General features: G+C 37.3%; 1 protein-coding gene across 5 annotated transcripts in view; it reads right to left on the reverse strand.

Annotated features, from left to right (window-relative positions):
* NT5C2 (5'-nucleotidase, cytosolic II) overlaps positions 1 to 22,608 on the reverse strand; it is a 97,495-nt gene that overhangs the window by 56,295 nt on the left and 18,592 nt on the right. For 2 of the 5 annotated variants that reach the window (XM_005225434.5, XM_005225432.5), the window contains exon 2: positions 17,604 to 17,728. In XM_005225434.5, coding sequence (XP_005225491.1) covers positions 17,604 to 17,704 — 101 coding nt within the window. In that variant the 5' untranslated portion in view covers positions 17,705 to 17,728. 5 annotated transcript variants of the gene reach the window in all.

A 22,608-nucleotide genomic window follows, 5' to 3' on the forward strand; every position in this document is an offset into this window, starting at 1 on the left:
GACTAACCACTGACTTAGCATGGCGTCATTACTGAAAATCAACTGCCTGTATGTGTGGGTCTACAAACTTCCTATTAGGTTTCATGATCTCTCTATAAATCTATCCTTACACTGATAACACTGTCTCGACTACTATAGGTTTACATAAGGCTCAAGTATAATTTTTGATGATTTAACTCTACTAATAATCCTTTTCTATTACTTACTTGGGAAATATTTCATAGATATAAAAATAATCACATATACCAACATTCTGAGTATAAGAATCATTTCATCCCAAAGTAGAAACTTTATCCATTTATTTCTAAAGATAGCAAAGGAGAATAAAAGCTAACTGATTTCATTTATAGTCTCCATGCAATTCAAATGCACTTGTTCATTACCCATTCAGAAAGTACAAGAATTGCTTCATGGATCCCTAGAAATAACCTAAAAGAATACTCCAGGCTTTATAGTGTCCTCTGACTTACACAGATCTTTTTTTAAACAACCAATTCTAACATATGTTTTACCTCCCCCCTCTATATGGGGGGCGGGGGGAGGTACTAATTACTTCCCAAGAACTTTGACTGCATCTAGAAATATAGTTCTTCTTAGATCTATAAACCAGCTTTATAAATAACCACTGTACAAGCCTGACAAATATTACCAGCATCCATGATAATATGTATCATAAAAATTGTTTAATAAAAACTGCAAGCTTAGAGCTAGAGCTAGAAGGAAAGAAAATACACAAACCTGAAGAGGCAGTCCTCTTATAATTTTCACATTAAAGAAACCTCAAAATTCCAGTGATGTCATGAGAGGTCTAAAAATAATGCAGAATTATTTACACCCATGGCTGCTCTTTTTAACTAATAATGAGGCTTTATAAAATAGCAGTAAAATGGGCCAATTTTATTTTGCTCATAATCAATACATGACCAGATTAAAATAAATTATAAACACAAGACTCTGAAACTACTTCAAAATTTCTACTAGAAAAAAATTAAGAACTTCAAAAAAATCAAAATTTAAATTGCACTGTATTTTTAAAGAGGTTTTTTTTTTTTTTTTTTTTGAGGGAATCTGTGTCCTATTTGATCAAAGGGGATGTTTCTCTGGAATTAACCAGGTCAAGTTATGCTTGAAGGTTAGAAATGAGATTGTTAACAGGATGTAGCTATTAACTTGCACGTCACCTATGACAGTGATCATAAAAAGAATACCAATAATAATTCAAATTCTGAAACATAAGAGAAAAAACTATAAAGACAATTAAAAAACCCTACAGAACTATTTTATATCGCAAAATAAAGAGGAACGGGGCATTCCACTTGAAATTATTTTTGTCTACAAGTGACCAGAAAGAAACAAAATCACAGGTTGCTTTTCAATCTTTCACACCATTTTCTAAAGGTACAAATTATTTTCAAATTCACTTGAATTTTTAAATTTCACTCATTTCTATGTAAAACTCTTTGGTAAGACACTACAGTTTGCTTCCAATCTTCATAAACACTTTCTACTGAAAAACAAATGAGAGTTTACCACAAGGTAAACGGTGCTTATCTCTCACTGAATTTCTATGACGATTATCCACCCTCAATGCAGTCCTTCCAAATAGCAACTGTAACTTTACAGCAGATTACATGTGAAACACTAGCAATGTAAACTTTCGGCTGAATTTCTTTCAATCGCTCCCCCATCTCCACTCAGACTGGTAGCACTGCTTATTAATCTTCCAATTTACTCAGATGACTAGAACATCTCTTTGCTGAGAAAAATGAGGGGAAAAGAATAATAAACTCACTTACCCTTCCTTAGACATTCTCAAAGATCTACTTCCTCTGGAAGAGAATACAGGATCAACAAACAAGCTTCACTGATCTCTTGAGAACTGTAGCTCATTTGTTAAAGCACAGAGAACTCAGGCCCTGAGAGGCCCAACAAATTCGGGCAAGATGCCGAACCCTAAGCAGGCAATATCTCAGAGACCAATATCCTCAGCTTTAAATACTTAAAAACCAAAGAATAATAAGAAAAAATTGAAGAGCAGGAAAAATAACTGATGGTCTGAACTGTGTAAGACTGGCCAGTGTAGGAAGGAGACTATCCAAATGGCAAGTTCCCATAGGAGACAGGAATCGTTACTGGCAAACACTCAGAAAAAGCAAATTTACCCCCTAATGAGGCCCGCCAACAGTACGCAAACAATGTGAGTTTCACAGAATGGAGAGGCCCTAGTCAGTTCAAATCATTTAGTTTACTCTCGGAGGAAAAAAAAAAAAACACCATAATACACAGAAGTATGTTTTAATTATCAGTTTAGTTATTTCCTCCCTTAGAAAATGAACAATGCGAACTACAAGAAAAATAATAATTTATGTGCCGATCATATTACAGGAGTAACCTAAAGTATTTCCACACTGTGGTCTCTTTTCTGATCATTCACTACTTTTAAGGAAAACATCTGTGTTCACAAATATTTTACTCATATGCCTGAAAATGTCAGCCCATGTGAAAAGAAATTTACAGATCTTTGGCACGTGGAGGATACACCCAGAACATTCTAAAAGTTAATTCCAAATTTCAGAGCAAAGCTGCAGTTTGAAAGAAAAACATTTGCAACATTCCTGCCTCCTGACCAATATAATGCATAGGGATTATGCAACAGGGGAAGAAATAAACAAGTGTGCTAAAGTCTAAGAACATTGATAAGGCAAATAAATCCTCCTACTGATGGTTTGATTTAAAAATAAAATATACATACCTTAAAGAAACACTAGTTGGATTTAAATTTTTAAAAACTTTATCTTTAAACAGTATCTAACTATCTTACCATAAAGATTTCTATTAGTTACTATAAAATGTTTAAACAGTCACCAAGTAACTAAAATCACTACCAAATACTACAAATTCAAACTAAAATTATTTTCAGTTTATTTAGAAAAGCAGTATGGTCAAAGAGAATGAGCACCAGAGCAACTAGGTTTAAATTCAGCTTTCTGGCTGAATAAGTTAATTAACCTAAGCCTGAGATTTTTCATCTATAGAAGACAGATAACATCTGTCTGTCATTTGTAAGCACTCAAAGAACTATTGGAACTTGGGGGGTAACAGGGAAAACATTATCTCACCAAAATATCTCTTGGGAGATACACTGTAAAAATCCAATTCTCAAATTATACATGAATATGAAGAACTTTCACTATCCTCAAACCAAATTCCATAAATACAAGAATACAAACTGAATATGGAAAAATGATCTAATCCCTAAGAGTGCCAACTTCCCATGGCTTCCCTGGATTTCCAGTTGTGGCATCACAGCTCAGTGTGGTGGAAATAAATGTAATTACTATTTTAAGACTTTCTACTTGTAAAGAGAAAGGAAAACAAAAATCTCACTGGAACAGAAGGTAAACACACTTATACGAGTTTCCCGTGCAAAAGAAACTGCACTGACCAGCTATTTCAAACTCAGTTCATATATTTAAGAAATGTTTACTAAATGTCTACCTGCCAGTACCTAGTACCAGTAATACAAAGACAAACGTGACAGCTCTTGATTTTAAGGAGTCTCTAGTGGAGGAGGGCCATCAAAAACACTGAACAGTTGTATGTGATTGTAGTATTAGACAAATGCTTAACAGAGAGCTGCAGCTCTCTGTCTTACTGAAAGACAAGATGCCCAAATTGTTGTTGTTAAACTGACACTATGCTAAGCACTTTTACAGGTATTATCTCATTTAATCTCAATAACTCTATGAGATAGAAATGACTCATATTTCATAGACGACAGAACAAAGTTTACAGCAGTTAAATACTGTGATTCTAAAGAAATTAAAATGAAATAATCCAAAATACTAACCCAAGGTCCAGGTTCCTAACCACCACACTAAAAAGGATTAGCAAGTGTTAATCAGATTAAGAGGAAAAGAGGGGTGGAGAACATTCCAACAGAAGAGAAATTATGAATGAAAAGCCGAGTGACACAGATACTATGGTGTGTGGAAAAAAAATTAGATGCAATCCAGCATTGACAGAATACAAGCATTTGAGGAAGGGAGCTGCTCAAGATGAAAGTGGAAAGCAAAAGATCCAGTCCCCACAGGGTCTTAAATGCTATGTTAATGGGTTTAGGATTTATCCTATAGCATTCTTGATATGATGCCACTCAAGGTCTTAAGCTGGGTGATAAACATGATTTACAAAACAGATCTGAAGATGACAAGGCTAAAAACAGGCAGACATAAGCAGGCTTATAGTTACTTTTGCAATGCAGGACAGTGATGACCAGAGCCTGGACTAGCACCATCAGGAATGAAAAGAACAGGCCAGAATCTAGAAAGATTAGGAGGCTGTATTAAAATGCACACATGCTCACGTGTGTAAATGCACTGAAAGAGGACTAGAAGAATGCTCTCCAAACTGACAGTGTTTACCTATGACAAAGAGGAGTGGGAGTGAAAATGTAAATGAAGGGGAATTTTCATACTTTACTGTATATATTTCTGAATTCCTGAATATTGCACAATAAGAATTTAATTATGTATTACCTAAATAATTTCAAGCACTTTTAAAAAATAATTACAAGATTAAAATTTGCAATTGATAACTGTATTACTCTCTATTTCTTGGATTTATGGTAGTCACACACACAGATGGGCTGAATTCCTAATGAGAATAGTAACAATTACAATTATTTTTAAAAAGCTTTGAAAAGGGAAGTAGTTGGAAACAGAGATAGGAATGTACTTCAGATCGTTTTGATTCTTAAACCAAAATTCATTAAGATTTAAATGTTTGAGGGACTTTCCAGGTGGTACAGTGGATAAGAATCCGCCTGCCAACGAGGGGGACACGGGTTTGATCCCTGGTCCAGGAAGATTCCACATGCTGTGGGGCAATTAAGCCTGTGTGCCACAACTCCTGAGCCCATGCTCCTCAACAAGAGCAGCCACCGTAACGAGGAGCCCACGCACTGCAACCACAGAAAGCCCCTTGCACAGCAATGAAGATGCAGCACAACCAAAAATAAAATTATTTTTTAAAAACCTAAGAAAGGGACTTCTTTTATTAAAAAAATATTTAAATGCTTAATATATAACTGGAAATCATAAAAAGAAAGTTAACAGTATATTTGAAAAAAGATTCCAAAATGAAATGCTGAAGAAACTAAAAATTAATTAAAATAAAAAATGTAATGAACAGATTCAGGTCAGACCCAACCAAAAACAGAATTAGTGAACTGGAAGGTAGGTCAGGAAAAACATTCCAGAATGTAACACAGAGACAAAAAAGGATGAAAAATACAAAAGAATGGAAATAGAACTGCCATATGACCCAGCAATTCCACTGCTGGGCATACATACACACTGAGGAAACCAGAATTGAAAGAGACACGTGTACCCCAATGTTCATCGCAGCACTGTTTGTAATAGCCAGGACATGGAAGCAACCTAGATGTCCATCAGCAGATGAATGGATAAGAAAGCTGTGGTACATATACACAATGGAGTATTACTCAGCCATTAAAAAGAATACATTTGAATCAGTTCTAATGAGGTGGATGAAACTGGAGCCTATTATACAGAGTGAAGTAAGCCAGAAAGAAAAACACCAATACAGTATACTAACACATATATATGGAATTTCGAAAGATGGTAACGACAACCCTGTATGCAAGACAGCAAAAGAGACACAAATGTATAGAACAGTCTTTTGGACTCTGTGGGAGAGGGAGGGGGGATGATTTGGGAGAATGGCATTAAAACATGTACAATATCATATAAGAAACAAATCGCCAGTCCAGGTTCAATGCAGGATACAGGAGGCCTGGGGCTGGTGCACTGGGATGACCTGGAGGGATGGTATGGGGAGGGAGGGGGGTTCAGGATGGGAACATGTGTACACCCGTGGCGGATGCATGTTGATGTATGGCAAAACCAATACAATATTGTAAAGTAAAAAAATAATATTAAAAAAATTTTAAAAAGAGAAAGTTTCACAGAAACTTGACATTTCAAGAGTATGAAAAACATCTATTTGGGATTAATGCAGTTGTTAAATGAGGAAAAAAGACTGTTCATAAATCCATTTTTACTCAGCCTTTGCTTCAAAGTGTTAAGACTATTCTTTATTCTTTGACTTTTAAGTGACTTATAAGTCAAATTGATTTATGAAACTTAAAAACACATCTATACATCTTATAACTACAGCTTAGGAGAGGAAAAGTCTATAACTGAACTCTCAATCACATGAATAAATCCATAATCAAAAGAAAAAAAAAAAGAAAGGATATGAGAAGGGAGGAAAACAGTGCCAAAGTCTAACATACACTTATCAGAGTTCTTTCTCCAAAGAGAACAGAGCAAGGACAACCCATGAAAAGATAACAGCTGAAAATTTATAAACCATAAAGGCATGCATAGAATTAAGAACTCCAATGATTCCCAAGTATGATAAATAAAAAGAAATCCAAAGTTTATTACCTACCAATTTGGGAGGAACATTAGTGGGAGTGACATTTTTGACAGTCTTTTTGCATAGTTTTGATTTTTGAAACCATGTTACTATTATATATAATATAGTTGACCCTTGAACAAGGAGAGGGTTGGGGCACCAAACCCCACACAACTGAAAATCCACATGTAACTCTACAGTCAACCCTCTATTTCCTTGGTTCTGAAAACCAGGAGTAGAAAGGAATCTCAAACTAAGATCAGAAAGGAACAGCCTCAAACTGATAAAGGGCAGCTGTGAAAAACCTACAGCTACCATCATACTTAATCATTAAAGACTGCAACCTTTCTTCCTAATTTAACAACTGGAAGAGTATTGGAAACAGAACTCTTTTTCAGCAAACAGAACTAAGACAACTGGATATTCACATGCAAAAGAAGGAATTTAAACCCTCACCTTGCACCATATACAAAGTTAACTCAAAATGTATTTAAAACCTAAACATAAAATTATATAACTCTCAGAAGAAAATACAGGTATAAATCTTTGTCCGTAGATTAGCAATTTCTTAAACATGAAAACAAAAGCATGAGAAACAGAAATCATATACAGATTGAACTTCATCGGTAAAAACATTTGTCCTTCAAACGACACTACCAAGAAAGTGAAAAGACAACTCACGGCATGAGAAAAAATATCTGAATATCATATATCAGACAAAGGTTTAGTACCTAGAAAAATGAATAACTTATACAAGTCAACAATAAAAAGACAAACTCAGTTAAGAAATGGGCAAAGGATCTGAAGAGATATATCCTGAAAGAAGTTATATAAATGGTCAATAAGAACATAAAAGATGCTTAACACTATTAATCATAAGAGAAATGCATATCAAAACCACGATACCACCACATAAACACTAGGATGGATACAGTAATTTTTAAAAACCCACTGACAATAATAAGTGTTATTTTGAGAATGTAGAGAAATTGGAAGCCACATACATTGCTGAAGGGAATGTAAAAAGATGCATGTGCATGGCAAAAGTTTGGTTATTCTTCAATAAATTAAATCAAAAGTTACCATACAACTCAGCAAATTCCACTGCTATATATATAACCCCAACACTGAAAACATATCCACACAAGATGTACACACGAATGTTTGCAGTAGCATTATTCATACCAGCCAAATGTAGAAACAATCCAAGTATTAAGCAACAGATGAATATATAAACAAAATGTGGCATATTCATACAATGCAATATTATTCAGCCATTAAAGGAATTAAGTATTGACTCATGTTAAGCAATGGCACCCCACTCCAGTACTCTCGCCTGGAAAAGCCCATGGACGGAGGAGCCTGGTGGGCTGCAGTCCATGGGGTCGCTAAGAGTCGGACACGACTGAGCGACTTCACTTTCGCTTTTCACTTTCATGCATTGGAGAAGGAAATGGCAACCCACTCCAGTGTTCTTGCCTGGAGAATCCCAGGGCCGGGGGAGCCTGGTGGGCTGCCGTCTATGGGGTTGCACAGAGTCAGACATGACTGAAGCGACTTAGCAGCAGCAGCATGCTAAAGTATGGATGAATCCTGAAAACATCATGTGAAAAAGATAGAAAAAAAGCCACATATTTTATGATTCCATTTATATGAAATGTCCAGAATAGGCAATTCTATAGAGACAAAGTAGGTAAGAGACTGACAGGGACTGGGGAGAGAAGAGAATGAGGAACTAACATGTGTAGACTTTCTTGGGAGGGTGATGAAAATGTTCTGCAATTAGACAATGGAGATGTTTACACAACTCCCAATAAACTAATATACTGAATTATATATTACTATTTTATGTTCTATGAATTAATCTCAATACATCTTTTTTTTAAATCTGTATTAAGACAAATCAATAAGAAAAAGAGACAACTCAGTTAGCGAATGACTGGAAGAGTCAAGTCACAAGACAGCATCCAAACGGCTAGTTAACATATGAAAAAGGTGCGCAACCTAACAATCCGCCAGAAAATACAAATTAAAACCAAACCGATATGTCACTACATAACCAACAAAATTACTTTTAAATTAGACATACTGTTCAAGAGACTGATATTAAAGTGCTGGTTACACTGCTTTCACACATTGCAGGTAAAACTGTAAATCAGAGTAACCACTTGGGAAATCGATGTTTCCTCTGTACTAAAGCTAAATGTATGCTTTAAGCGTTGGCCCAGAATACTACTTCTTGCTATTCTTTTATTTTTTTCAAAATTTAAATACAGCAAAATCAAACTTTTGGGGTGTGCCATGTCTATGAATTTTAATACATTTATAGATTGGTATAATAACCATCACAATCTGGAATCAAAATGGTTCCATCACCCCCTCAAAACTCTGCTGCTTTCCTCCTGTAGTCATGCTACTCCCCCTCTGACAACTTCAAGAATCCACTTATCAGTTCTCCATCACTAAGTGTGCTCAGTCACTTCACTTGTATCCGACTCTTTGCAACCCCACGGACTGTAGCCCGCCAGGCTCCTCCGTCCATGGGATTCGCCACACAAGAACACTGGAGTGGGCTGCCGTGCCCTCCTCAAGAAGATCTTCCTGACCCAGGGATTGAACCTGTGTCTCCTGCACTGCAGGCAGATTCTTTACCACTGAGCCACTGGGAAGCCCATCCATCACTATAGTTTTGTCCTTGAGAGTACCATATAAACAGAATCATACAGAATGAAACTTCTTAAGACCAGCTTCTTTGACCCAGGACTGTCTTTGAGGGTTAAAGTGCTGTATCTTATCAATAGTGTGGTTCCTTCTTCCTGAGTTATATTTCATTGTGTGGATGTATTGCATTTTATTTAGGCATTTACTCACTAAAGGATATTTGGGTTGTCTCCTGTTTGAGGCAAAACCAGTCAATTCTAAGGGAAATCAACCCTTAATATTCACTGAACGGACTGATGCTGAGGCTCCATTACTTTGGCTGCCTGATGCGAAGAGCTGACTCACTGTGAGAGGCCCTGATGCTGGGAAGATTGAAGGAAAAAGAAACGGGCGACAGAGGATGAAATGGTTAGATAGCATCGCCGACTCAATGGACATGAGTTTGAGCAAATTCCAGGAGACAGTGAAGGACAGGGAAGCCTGACATGCTGCAGTCCATGGGGTTGCAAAGAGTTAGACATGACTTAGTGATGGAGTAACAACAGACTAATATACTCTACACATTATTCACGCACAGTATTTTTGTGTGAGCATAAAGTCTTCATTTATCTAGTACAAATATCTAGGAGTAAGATCTCTGGGTCATTAGCTAAGTGTCTCTAACTTTATAAGAAACTACCAAACTGTTCTGCAGAGTAGCTGGAGCATTTTGCCTTTCTACTAACAATGAAACAGAATTCTGAATACTCCACATTCTTATCAACATTTGGTACTGCCAGCATTTTTTATTTTAGCCACTGTAATAGGTATATACAATGTGGTTTTAATTGGCACTCCCTATTCCCTAAAAGCACATTCCTAACATGGCTGGTGATGTTATGAATTTCCTTTTATGCCATCCACATGTCCTCTGCAGTGACGTGTCAATCTTTTGCCCATTTCTTCATTGAGTTGTTCTTATATTGTTGAATTTTAAATGTTCTTCATATATTCTGAATACAAGTCCTTAATTAGATGTGTGATTTACAAATACTTTCTAAGTTGGTAGCTAAAAACTGAAAAAAGTGGAAAGCTCCAAATGAATAAACAAATTGTGGTATAATGATACAACAGAATGCCAGATAGTAATAAAAAAGAACAAATTACTGATACACACAAAAACATGGCTGACATTATGCTGACTAAAAGAAGCCATATCCAAAAGAATCCTTGAGGGAGTTCCCTGGTAGCCTCGTGGTTAGGGTTCTGGCTTTCACCGCTGGGCAATCCCTGATCAGGGAACTGGGATACTGTAAGCCGCATGGCACGACCAAATATTAATTTATAAATATATTGGTTTGGCCAAAAAGTTCATTCAAGTTTTCTTGTAAGATGTTACAGAAAACATATGTATAAACACACACACACACACACAGACAAAAGAATCCTTGAAGGTGAAATAGACTATCTCTAAATATGAATAACATTTCCTCAGCCAAAGTTTCTTACTATAGGGTTTCATTAAATCAAAGATTTGCTATCTTTTGTTCTTTCTCTTCCTTGCCACTGCCATGACCACCACTACTTTCCTCTTTTTAATTTTACGTTTTGTTTGGGGAAAAAGCACAGAGGGAATGGTGGCAGAGAAACTCAGAATGTTTTAGGATCTAGCATCTTCTTTTGAACAATAAAGTTTAGAGAATTTGTATTCCATAAAGTAGCATCACTGCACGTTTTAAAGAGAACTTGTATCTAGAACCCACAATACCCATGATACAAGAAGTTATGTCACTGAGAGAATTTTATAAATTAAACTTGTTATGTTGAGATAATTATAGATTCACATGTAATAGTAAGAAATAATAGAGATTCTTATACTCTTCATCCCCAATGGGAACATCTTGCATAAATATAATACAATATCATAACCAGGAAACTGACACTGATACAGTTCACCAGCCTTATTCAAATTTCACCAGTTTTACATGCACTCATTTGTGTCTGTGTAGATTCATGTAATCACCACCAGAGTCAAGATACAAAACAGTTCCATCACAAGGATTCCTTTTGCCACTTCCTACAGCTACACCCACCTCCCTCCACCCAAGCCAATCCCTAACACCTGGCAACCACTACTCTGTCCCCAGTCTCCATTATTTCCATTTCAGGCATGCTATGGAGCCATACAGTAAGTAACTCTGTGAGCTTTATTAACTCAGCATGGTTTTCTTGAGCTGCATTAAAGTTGTGTGCATCAATAGTTCACTCCTTGTTACTGCTGAATAGTATTCCATCACTCAAATGTTTCAAAATCTTACCAATCCCTGAGTCCTCATTTGTCATTCCTTAGGAATATGAAACACTAACCAAAGCATTAGAATGATATAACAAAAAAATTAATATAGTTCTGATGCTCTACCCCATTCTTCTTATTCTGACAGTACATCTGTACATTATTTAAGGATGGCTTCTTGGCATTTCTGAGGAACTATATTTCCATTTGACTTTCAATCTATAATATGGCTACTGAAATTTTAACAATTTATCCACTTGAATATTAGAAACTATGCTAAAATGGCAGGTTAACTCAAAATGATACAAAATGGTAATTAATGACAGATAAGGGTCTCTAACTTTATATAAACTACCAAACTGTTCCGCAGAGTAGCTGGAGCATTTTGCCTTTCTACCAACAATGAAACAGAGTTCTAAATGCTCCACATTCTTATCAACATTTGGTATTGCCAGTATTTTTTTATTTTAGCCACTGTAATATGTATATACAATGTGGTTTTAATTGGCATTCCCTATTCCCTAAAAGCACATTCCTAACATGGTTGGTGATGAGACAAAATGGTATCATTTTGATAATACAAAAAGCTGAATGACATTCATGGATATCTGTAAGTAATTGAGGAAAAAATTAAACTTTACTTACCTGTAGTCCTTGTCTGCATAAAATCTGACACTTGTCTTTAATCTGAGGTTAAAACATCATTAACATCTCTAATTCTATTAATGTGCTAAGGAGTAGGTACTAAAAATTAAATTCCTTTTATTCCTTAGACATATACGATAAACTGAAATAAACTGAAAAATAAACTATTATTCAACAGATCTAAGTAAATACTGATATAAAGGCCAAAATTTCAATTAAAAAATAATTTCAGGCAACTATACAAAGAACTTTAAAGACAAAGTGACTACAATGTCTTCAAGAATAAGACAAAAGTTTGGATAACCAAAAATTCACAAGCCCAGTTACTTATCTAATTTCAGTTAGACAAGATAAAAACAACCGATGAATTCACAAGCTATGTTCATGAAGAGCAAATTCACTTACAAAAATTCATTTGTACTGTAATCATTGAAACTTTAAAAGGATAAAACCAAATACCTGACTTCAGCATCCTGGGTACTGTCAACAGGAAGAGCAAATGAAAGTTCTAATAGTTTCACTCCTGGATTTGGTGGACACAAACTGTGATCGGTACTCATTATTATCAAATTCTAGATATCCAACAGGGTACTATTCAAAAGGTAATTGTTTAACCTGCCTCCTTCAAGCCACAATAAGATCTGAACAGCTCAGCCTGTCTTCTGACCATATACAGAAACATATTCCAGTGAAGGGTTTGGCCTGATGATTAACCCCAGCATAGACAACTCAACAATCATAATAAGGAAATGGAAGAAGAACACGTCATACATTCTAAAGGCCAGTTTCTTAATAATGACACATGAACATCATTTCCATATTGAAATTTAGAAGACTAATATTAAGCAAGAAAAAAAGTTGGGAGTTAGGTATTTATTTACTTAATTAAAAATATTTAGCTTCTTTCAAAAGGGAATTCTGAAGCATCACATACAATGTACAATTATGATAAATCATCATAGCTTGCCTGTTTTAACCAATGATAAATTACCAACTCCAATAAATGTCTTTAATATAAAGCCCTGAAATAGAATACTCTATAAATTGACAACTAAAAAACTAAATTTCTTTTCAATGCTTTCTATTTAAAAATTTTAATTAACAAGAGCAAATACCTGCAAGAGTTCAAAAACTTAATTCTCTATATTAAAAGGAAATTCTGGAATATGCTACAACATAGATGAATCTTGTTGACATCATGCTAAGTGAAATAAGCCAGTCACAAAAGACAAACCCTGGATGATTCTATTTACAAGAGGTACTTAGGGTGGTCAAAACCATCAAGACAGAAGGATAATGGTGACTGGTTGCCAAGGGCTGGAGTGACAGGAGACTGGGAAAGTTACTGCTCAATAGATATAGGTTTTAATTTTACAAAAGAGTGGTGGGAATGGACAGTGGTGATGACTACCTAACAATGTGTATATACTCAATACCACTGAACTGTATACTTAAAAACAGTTAAGATGACAAATTTTAGGTCATGTATACTTTAACTAAGGGCTTCCCCGGTAGCTCAGAAGTTAAAGCGTCTGCCTGTAATGTGGGAGACCAAGGTTCGATCCCTGGTTTGGGAAGATCCCCTGGAGAAGGAAATGGCAACCCACTCCAGTACTCTTGCCTGGAAAATCCCATGGATGGGGGAGCCTGGTAGGCTACAGTCCATGGGGTCGCAAACAGCTGGACACAACTGAGCGACTTCACTTTCACACTTTACTAAAACAGAAAAAAGGGGAAAAAAGTTTTAAATGATCTAAAAATTCAGGATGCTTTTTCTAGTCTTCCTATTACTCTACTATATGAAGTACATAGGGTATCAGAGCCTGTCTAAAATCTTCCAGGCTTCTATGATCCCAGAGTGCTCTCAGGCTGTGACATATTAAATACAATTAGGATGCTTGATGTTTCCTAGATGACCTCTCTTCACTACCTAATTCTAAGCCCCTGTTTTCAGTGATGTTACATCATAACCAAATGTATACTTTATGAATATAAAGACACACAAAAAACTGAATAAAAAGTACAAAACACCTCTCTCTGGATTTTATTTCTTCCAAATGCATAGAAAGTGAAAGTGAAGTTGCTCAGTCATGTCTGACTCTTGGCAACCCAATGGTCTGTAGCCTACCAGGCTCCTCAGTCCATGGGATTTTCCAGGCAAGAATACTGGAGTGGGTTGCCATTTCCCTCTCCAGGGGATCTTCCCGACCCAGGGATGGAACCCAGGTCTCCCGCACTGCAGGCAGATGCTTTACCCTCTGAGCCACCAGGGAAGTCCATATCCAAATGCGTATGTTATGCCTTTTATTTTTACACACACACATAAACAGTCTGTTTTACAGTTTAATTCCCACATACATCAAACAACATTGCTGCAGAGGATCACTGATACCCACTGACCAATTTTGAGTTTTCCTATCTTGATGGGAATTCAGTTCTGTTCAGTCGCTCAGTCGTGCCCAACTCTTTACGACCCCATGAACCGCAGCACACCAGGCCTCCCTGTCCATCACCAACCCCCGGAGTCCACCCAAACCCATGTCCATCAAGACGGTGATGCCATCCAACCATCTCATCCTCTGTCGTCCCCTTCTCCTCCTGCCCTCAATCTTTCCCAGCATCAGGGTCTTTTCCAATGAGTCAGCTCTTCGCATCAGGTGGCCAAAGTACTGGGGTTTCAGCTTCAACATCAGTCCCTCCAATGAACACCCAGGACTGATCTCCTTTAGGATGGACTGGTTAGATCTCCTTGCAGTCCAAGGGACTCTCAAGAGTCTTCTCCAACACCAATTAATAGAGTCAAATCAATTTGTTATGAAATACTTTGTTTCCTTCATATAAACACATTCATCAGAGAATTTCCATGAAGATGAAATCAGGACATGATGGGCCAGTGACTGGGAGTTTATTCAGTAAATGCTCAGCTTGTTTTCACTTGTGGATCAGTTAACCAAAGACTCACATGCAGTGTGTATCGTAAGCTCCCCAGTAGGCAATTATTAACTAGCATTAGTAAGTTTAAAAAAACAAACATTTACTGAGCATAAAATTTTTATAGAAGAAGCATTAGAGATCTTTAATCTCATCATTTTACAGCTAAAGAAACCACCACCCAGAGAGGCTAACTGGATTCCCCAGTATCACAACAAAATCTGAACTCAGCTCTTCCAACTCTGACTCCACCTGTTTTAATCCTTTTCCATTGTTTAGAACTAATTTCAGAGACAGCATTATAAGCTTGTATTTTGTCATCTTCACTGTTTCTAGGTTCAATGTATCATAAACAAACAATATATATGATTTCTAGACACATTTTTAAAGTACATTAGTTGTGTGCATTTCTTTTTGACCTTGGTTATTAAAATTATGTGTAAATATTCAATATAAATGTTTTGGTTCCTTGAAGTATACTACCAGTATAATTATGGCTTATTTTTCTTTCTGATAGATTTGTACCAGTAAGTGATCAAAACAGAAAACTTATGGGGGTCTAAAATAAGTTATACTGTCTACAGTGGGATGGACTGAAGATTACACCTTGCCAAGACAGGTTTGTTGTCAGCTAATGGAGAAGGAAATGGCAACCCACTCCAGTGTTCTTGCCTGGAGAATCCCAGGGACAGGGGAGCCTGGTGGGCTTCCGTCTATGGGGTCGCACAGAGTCGGACACGATTGAAGCGACTTAGCAGCAGCAGCATGTGTTTAATTTATGCCATATTGAGCTCTAGGACTATGTGAAATATAAATATGCATTAAATGAAACTGATAAGAAAGGACAGTTTACACTGCATGAAGCTGTTCAACAAACTCTGGATGATCATTAAAACCCCTTTGTCGAAACCAAATCAAGAATGTAGAAGGAACTGGTGTTCTCAACGAACATAACAAGCAAACAGAAAAAGCAGAATGAAAGATTTGGAATTTGGAAAAGGCAGTCAGTACCCATGTTTTAAACTCAAGAATACAAAAATCAGCACGTTTTGTGAGGTTCAAGGTTCATCCTTTGCATCCTTCTAGAATGTGACAGTAGTTGGCAGGAAGGTGTGGTTTTCACCTGAAGTGATAACAATTTGTGTACATCATAAATTAAATGATTCAAACATACAGTTTTCTGCTTTGGGAATTCAGTTTTTAATTTTTCATCTTTTACTCTCTAAGTTTTGTTCTATAGTACAAATAGTACTCATAATATTTGTTCCCACTTTTTTTTCATAATGTAAACAACAAATTGGAAAAAAAAAATGCTACCTAGTGACCTACTATCAGAAAAGTATCACCAACCTACTTAAAAACCAACTACTGAAACGATAATTAACTTTCAAAATACTCAATATTCAGTATCAATCTTCTTCAAAATATTAATGCTTACTGAACCACTGAAATGTTACCTAATCTGGATTAGCTTTCCTACACAGGAAAGAATGGAACCAGAATAATTCTTTCATCTGCTTTACAAAAACTTATCTGTAGAAACTAATTTAACCATCTCAGAACAGATGAGTAATTGAGCTGTCACAGATTTCCTGGAGTTCCTATGCAATTTTTTAGCACTACCAGTAAACCAGCATTTCTACTAATTCCTGGCTTTCCCAAGACGGAAGCAGAGATGGTTCTAGTGCAGCCCAGATGTTTCTATCCTGTAAGTATAAATTTCTAATTTCTGTCTAAAACCAAATGATTCCTAATTAAAATACCTACTTCCAAGTATCTCAGCTACTTAAGGTTCAGATAGCCATTAAAATTTAGAAACAGCCATTTAACTGAATCTATTAAAAGTGGCAAATAAATTGAGAATACTTTACACTTTAAACTTTTAAAGGAAAAATGATTTAAAGGAAATTTTAAAGTCTTAATATAAGAAAATGCTGTTAATATCCAGAATTATTTACATTCAAGTCTAACACAGTAATCAGTAGGCACAATTCCAAAACTCTATTTAAAAATTATAATCAGTTTCTGGTAAATTATAATTAAGAATTGTATTATCAATAACTAAGGCCCAATCTTTTGGCAGCTGAAGACTTTCTGCTCTTGAGGACTTTTATTAGTAGATATAAGAAGATGTAAGTAGATATAAGAAGCAGTAAAAAAAATTTTATTTTAAAGCAGCAACAGCAATGTGGTTAGAAGTCTGGCAATTAGAAGTCTGGACTTTGGACTGAGTTTGAACCATGAACTAGCTATGTGATCTAGGGTAAATTACCTAACCACTCTGTACACTAATTTCATAATCTGTAAAATGAAGATATTATATGCCCATTGTATACAGCTGTTTTGAGAATTAAGTTGATAAAACAGGACTTCCCTGGTGGGCCAGAGGTTAGGAATCCGCCAACGCAGGGGACACAGGTTCGATCTCTGGTCTGTGAAGATCCCATATGCCACACAGCAACTAGTTCCATGCGCCTCTACTGAGCCCAAGAGCCCTCGAGCTTGTGCTTCACAAGAAAAGCTACCAAATGACAAGGAAGAGTAGCCCCTGCTTGCCGCAACTAGAGAAAGCCCAGATGCAAGGCAAAGAAAAGCCAGTGCAGCCAAAAATGAAAAAAGAATAAATAAAATAAATAGATCAAATACTTACCGATGATAGGCTTCTCGCCGATACTTTTTCAGGGCATGTTTATCCATGTTAGCAGGCATATCTGCTGCATTTTGTAACCGATCACTCCAGGAGGTTGTCATTTTGTTTTAATTGTACGCTCAATTCTAGAAAAGAAAAATCAGTAATTTAGCATATTAACACTGTCATCCATATATTGATATTAGGTTTTTAAAAAAATTAGTAAAATTGTAGATTGCAAACTATCTGATATAACTATCTATTTAAATATACTGAGGGACTTCCCTGCTGGTCCAGTGGTTAAGATCAGCCTTCCAAATGCAGGAGACACGGGTTCAATCTTTGGTCAGGGACTAAGATCCCACCTGCTGCGGGCGCGACTAGGTGCACAGTGCCACACGGTTGTGACAGTGCACAGCAGCTGCGCCACGGGGCAACCACTGAGCCTGCGCCACAATGCGGACCCTGCACGCCACAACTAAGACTCAGTGCAGCTAAATAAAGGGACATTCTGAAAAAATAAAATAAAATGTACTGAATATGGAAATAAACTGAAAATTAAATCAACACTTCTAAACTACGTAAATTTAGGAAAATAATTTCATATAGTAATTTCTATCCAGAAAGATCACATATATCACTTTCAAATAATTAAGCATGATAGCCAGTAATAATTTACTTTAACCCCAGATTCTAGAAGAGGCGCTGAGAACACAAAGATTTGAGAAAATATATAATGTTCAGTTAACATATGTTCAAAATATGCAAAGTAAGAAATTTTTAAATTCTGATAAACACAGTAAATTCACTCAGATCAGATCAGATCAGATCAGTCACTCAGTCGTGTCCGACTCTTTGCGACCCCATGAATCCCAGCACGCCAGGCCTCCCTGTCCATCACCAACTCCTGGAGTTCACTCAGACTCACGTCCATCGAGTCAGTGATGCCATCCAGCCATCTCATTCTCTGTCGTCCCCTTCTCTTCCTGCCCACAATCCCTCCCAGCATCACAGTCTTTTCCAATGAGTCTACTCTTCGCACAAGGTAGCCAAAGTACTGGAGTTTCAGCTTCAGCATCATTCCTTCCAAAGAAATCCCAGGGCTGATCTCCTTCAGAATGGACTGGTTGGATCTTCTTGCAGTCCAAGGGACTCTCAAGAGTCTTCTCCAACACCACAGTTCAAAAGCATCAATTCTTCGGCGCTCAGCCTTCTTCACAGTCCAGCTCTCACATCCATACATGACCACAGGAAAAACCATAGCCTTGACTAGACAGACCTTTGTTGGCAAAGTAATGTCTCTGCTTTTGAATATGCTGTCTAGGTTGGTCATAACTTTCCTTCCAAGGAGTAAGTGCCTTTTAATTTCATGGCTTCAGTCACCATCTGCAGTGATTTTGGAGCCCAGAAAAATAAAGTCTGCCACTGTTTCCACTGTTTTCCCATCTTTTTGCCATGAAGTGATGGGACCGGATGCCATGATCTTAGTTTTCTGAATGTTGAGCTTTAAGTCAACTTTTCACTCTCCTCTTTCACCTTCATCAAGAAGCTTTTAGTTCCTCTTCACTTTCTGCCGTAAGGGTGGTGTCATCTGCATATCTGAGGTTATTGATATTTCTCCCAGCAATCTTGATTCCAGCTTGTGTTTCTTCCAGTCCAGCGCTTCTCATGATGTACTCTGCATAGAAGTTAAATAAACAGGGTGACAATATACAGCCTTGACGTACTCCTTTTCCTATTTGGAACCAGTCTATTGTTCCATGTCCAGTTCTAACTGTTGCTTCCTGACCTGCATACAAATTTCTCAAGAGGCAGATCAGGTGGTCAATGGTACTACAAATATAAGTCACGTGCATTTGACTTCTAATTAGATTATGCTTTTATATTTTTCTACAATAAATTATCTTCCAGATAGGATTAAAGACTGAACTAGAAGAAGAAATAAACTAAAAGATTTAATCTCATTAGAATAAACATTTAAAGCTAGGTAAGCAGGTAAATGTCTTTACTGTATTTTAACTATAGGCCCTGTTATAGGTTTCGCTTCAGTTTTCAAAAGTTTTCATCTGTAAATAGTTTTAAATAAGGATGAAAAATAACCTTTTTTAGAGTTAAATCTTTATTAACATTTTATTAAAGTACCAATAGGGCTTCCCTGGTGGCTCGGAGGGTAAAGCATCTGCCTGCAACGCAGGAGACCTGGGTTGACCCCAGGAGACCTGGGTTTGGCCTTCTCCAGGGAAGATCCCCTGGAGAAGGAAATGGCAACCCACTCCAGTAGTCTTGCCTGGAAAATCCCATGGACGGAGAAACCTGGTGGCTATGGTCCATGGGGTCACAAAGAGTCAGACACGACTGAGCGACCTCACTTTCACCTTTCTTTCTTTCAAAGTACCAATATTTGTGAAAACATCTGCATTCTAACTTATTGCCCATTTTGAAAATGCTAACACTGTTTACATTAATTTTTAAATAGGTCATCTTTGTAGCTTTTGAAAATAATTTATTGAAGCGAAATTCACGTAAGAAAACAGTTTATAGTGACTAAGTCAATACTATGAGCATTTGGTATGCTCATAGTATAGTTCAACCACCACCTCTACCGAGTTTCAAAATATTTTTATCATTCCAGAGTAAAACCCCTTACTCAGGGATTCCCTGGTGGTCCAGTGGCTAAGACTCCACATGCCCAATGCAGGGGACCTGGGTTCAATCCCTGGTCATGGAATTAGATATCCCACATGCCACAACTAAAGATCCCACATGCTACACACAACAAAGATGTAAGATCCCACGCGCCACAACTAAGACCTGGTGCAGCCAAATAAATATTAAAAAAATTTTTTTTTACCTAGTAAGCAGTTTCTCCCCATTCCCCCTACCCCCTGGCCACTACCAATTCCAGTTCTGTCTCTTTGGGTTTATCTATTATGGATGTACCATATAAGGAGAATCATATAATACGTGAGTTTTTGTGTCTGGCTTCCTTCACTTAGCATGTTTTCTAGATTCATCCATGTTGTACCATGTTTCAGATACTTCATTCCTTTTTATGGCTGAATAAGAAATACTCCACCATTTGTATGTACCACAATTTGTTTATCCATTCATCCATTAATGGACATTTGGACTCTTTCCACCTTTTAGCTACTGTAAACAGTACTGCTATGAACATGTATGAACAATGCATTTACTTGAGTACTACTTTTCAATTCTCTTGGCTATATATTTAGGTCTGTAATGTTTCTGAAGTAATCAGAATTTCCAAACCCTTTAGGTAACTGTGGTACTGGCTAATACTAGTTAGGTAACTATGATACTGGCTAGTACTAGTCAAGGGACTTCCATGGCAGTCCAGTGGTTAAGACTCCACGCTTTCACTGCAGGGTTCACAGGTTCGATCCCTGGTTGGGGAACTAAGATTCTGCATACCACAGGTGTGGCCAAAAAAAAAAAGACTCTAGTTAAAAACTAGAGTTAAAAACTAGTTTAAAACTATATTTTAAGACTCCTCTATTCCAAAGCCTTTGACGGTGTGGATCACAATAAACTGTGGAAAATTCTGAAGGAGATGGGAATACCAGACCATCTGACCTGCCTCTTGAGAAACCTGTATGCAGGTCAGGAAGCAACAATGAGAACTGGACATGGAACAACAGACTGGTTCCAAATAGGAAAAGGAGTACGTCAGGCTGTATACTGTCACCCTGTTTATTTAACTTATATGCAGAGTACATCATGAGAAACGCTGGGCTGGAAGAAGCACAAGCTGGAATCAAGACTGCCAGGAGAAATATCAATAACCTCAGATATGCAGGTGATACCACCCTTATGGCAGAAAGTGAAGAATTAAAGAGCCTCTTGATGAAAGTGAAAGAGGAGAGTGAAAAAGTTGGCTTAAAACTAAACATTCAGAAAACTAAGATCATGGCATCCGGTCCCATCACTTCATGGCAAATAGATAGGGAAACAGTGGAAACAGTGGCTGACTTTATTTTTGGGGGCTCCAAAATCACTGCAGATGGTGATTGTAGCCATGAAATTAAAAGACACTTACTCCTTGGAAGGAAAGTTACGACCAACCTAGACAACATATTCAAAAGCAGAGACATTACTTTGCCAACAAAGGTCCATCTAGTCAAGGCTGTGGTTTTTCCTGTGGTCACATATGGATGTGAGAGTTGGACTATAAAGAAAGCTAAGCGCCAAAGAATTGATGCTTTTGAACTGTGGTGTTGGAGAAGACTCTTGAGAGTCCCTTGGACAGCAAGGAGATCCAACCAGTCCATCCTAAAGGAGATTGGTCCTGGGTGTTCATTGGAGGGACTGATGTTGAAGCTGAAACTCCAGTACTTTGGCCACCTGATGCGAAGAGCTGACTCATTGGAAAAGACCCTGATGCTGGGAAAGATTGAGGGCAGGAGGAGAAGGGGACGACAGAGGATGAGGTGGTTGGATGGCATCACCGCCTCAATGGACATGGGTTTGGGTGGACTCCGGGAGTTGGTGATGGACAGGGAGGCCTGGTGTGCTGCAGTTCATGGGGTTGCAAAGAGTCGGACACGACTGAGAGACTGAACTGAACTGAACAAGGTAAAATGTATACTGTATGGCATCCAATAAAAAATTAGCAGCATTCTAAGAAAAAGGAAAATATGATACATAATGAGGAGAAAAATTAACTGAAGCAAACACACAAATGACACAGATGATAAAAGACACTAAGTTGTTGTTATTAGTCTGTGTGGTAAGTCGCTTCATTCCAACTCTTTGCAACCCTAAGGACTGTAGTCCACCAGGCTCCTCTGTCCATGGGGATTCTCCAGGCAAGAAAACTGGAGTGGGTTGCCATTTCCTTCTCCAATGCATGAAAGTCCTCACACCAGTCAGAATGGCCATCCTTTAAAAGTATACAAATAACAAATGTTGGAGAGGGTGTGGAGAAAAGGGAGCCCTCCTACACTGTTGGGAGGAATGTAAACTAGTGCAGCCAGTATGGAAAACAGTATGCAGGTTCCTTAAAAAC

This window comes from Bos taurus, chromosome 26, assembly GCF_002263795.3.
Source record: "Bos taurus isolate L1 Dominette 01449 registration number 42190680 breed Hereford chromosome 26, ARS-UCD2.0, whole genome shotgun sequence".
NCBI lineage: Eukaryota > Metazoa > Chordata > Mammalia > Artiodactyla > Bovidae > Bos > Bos taurus.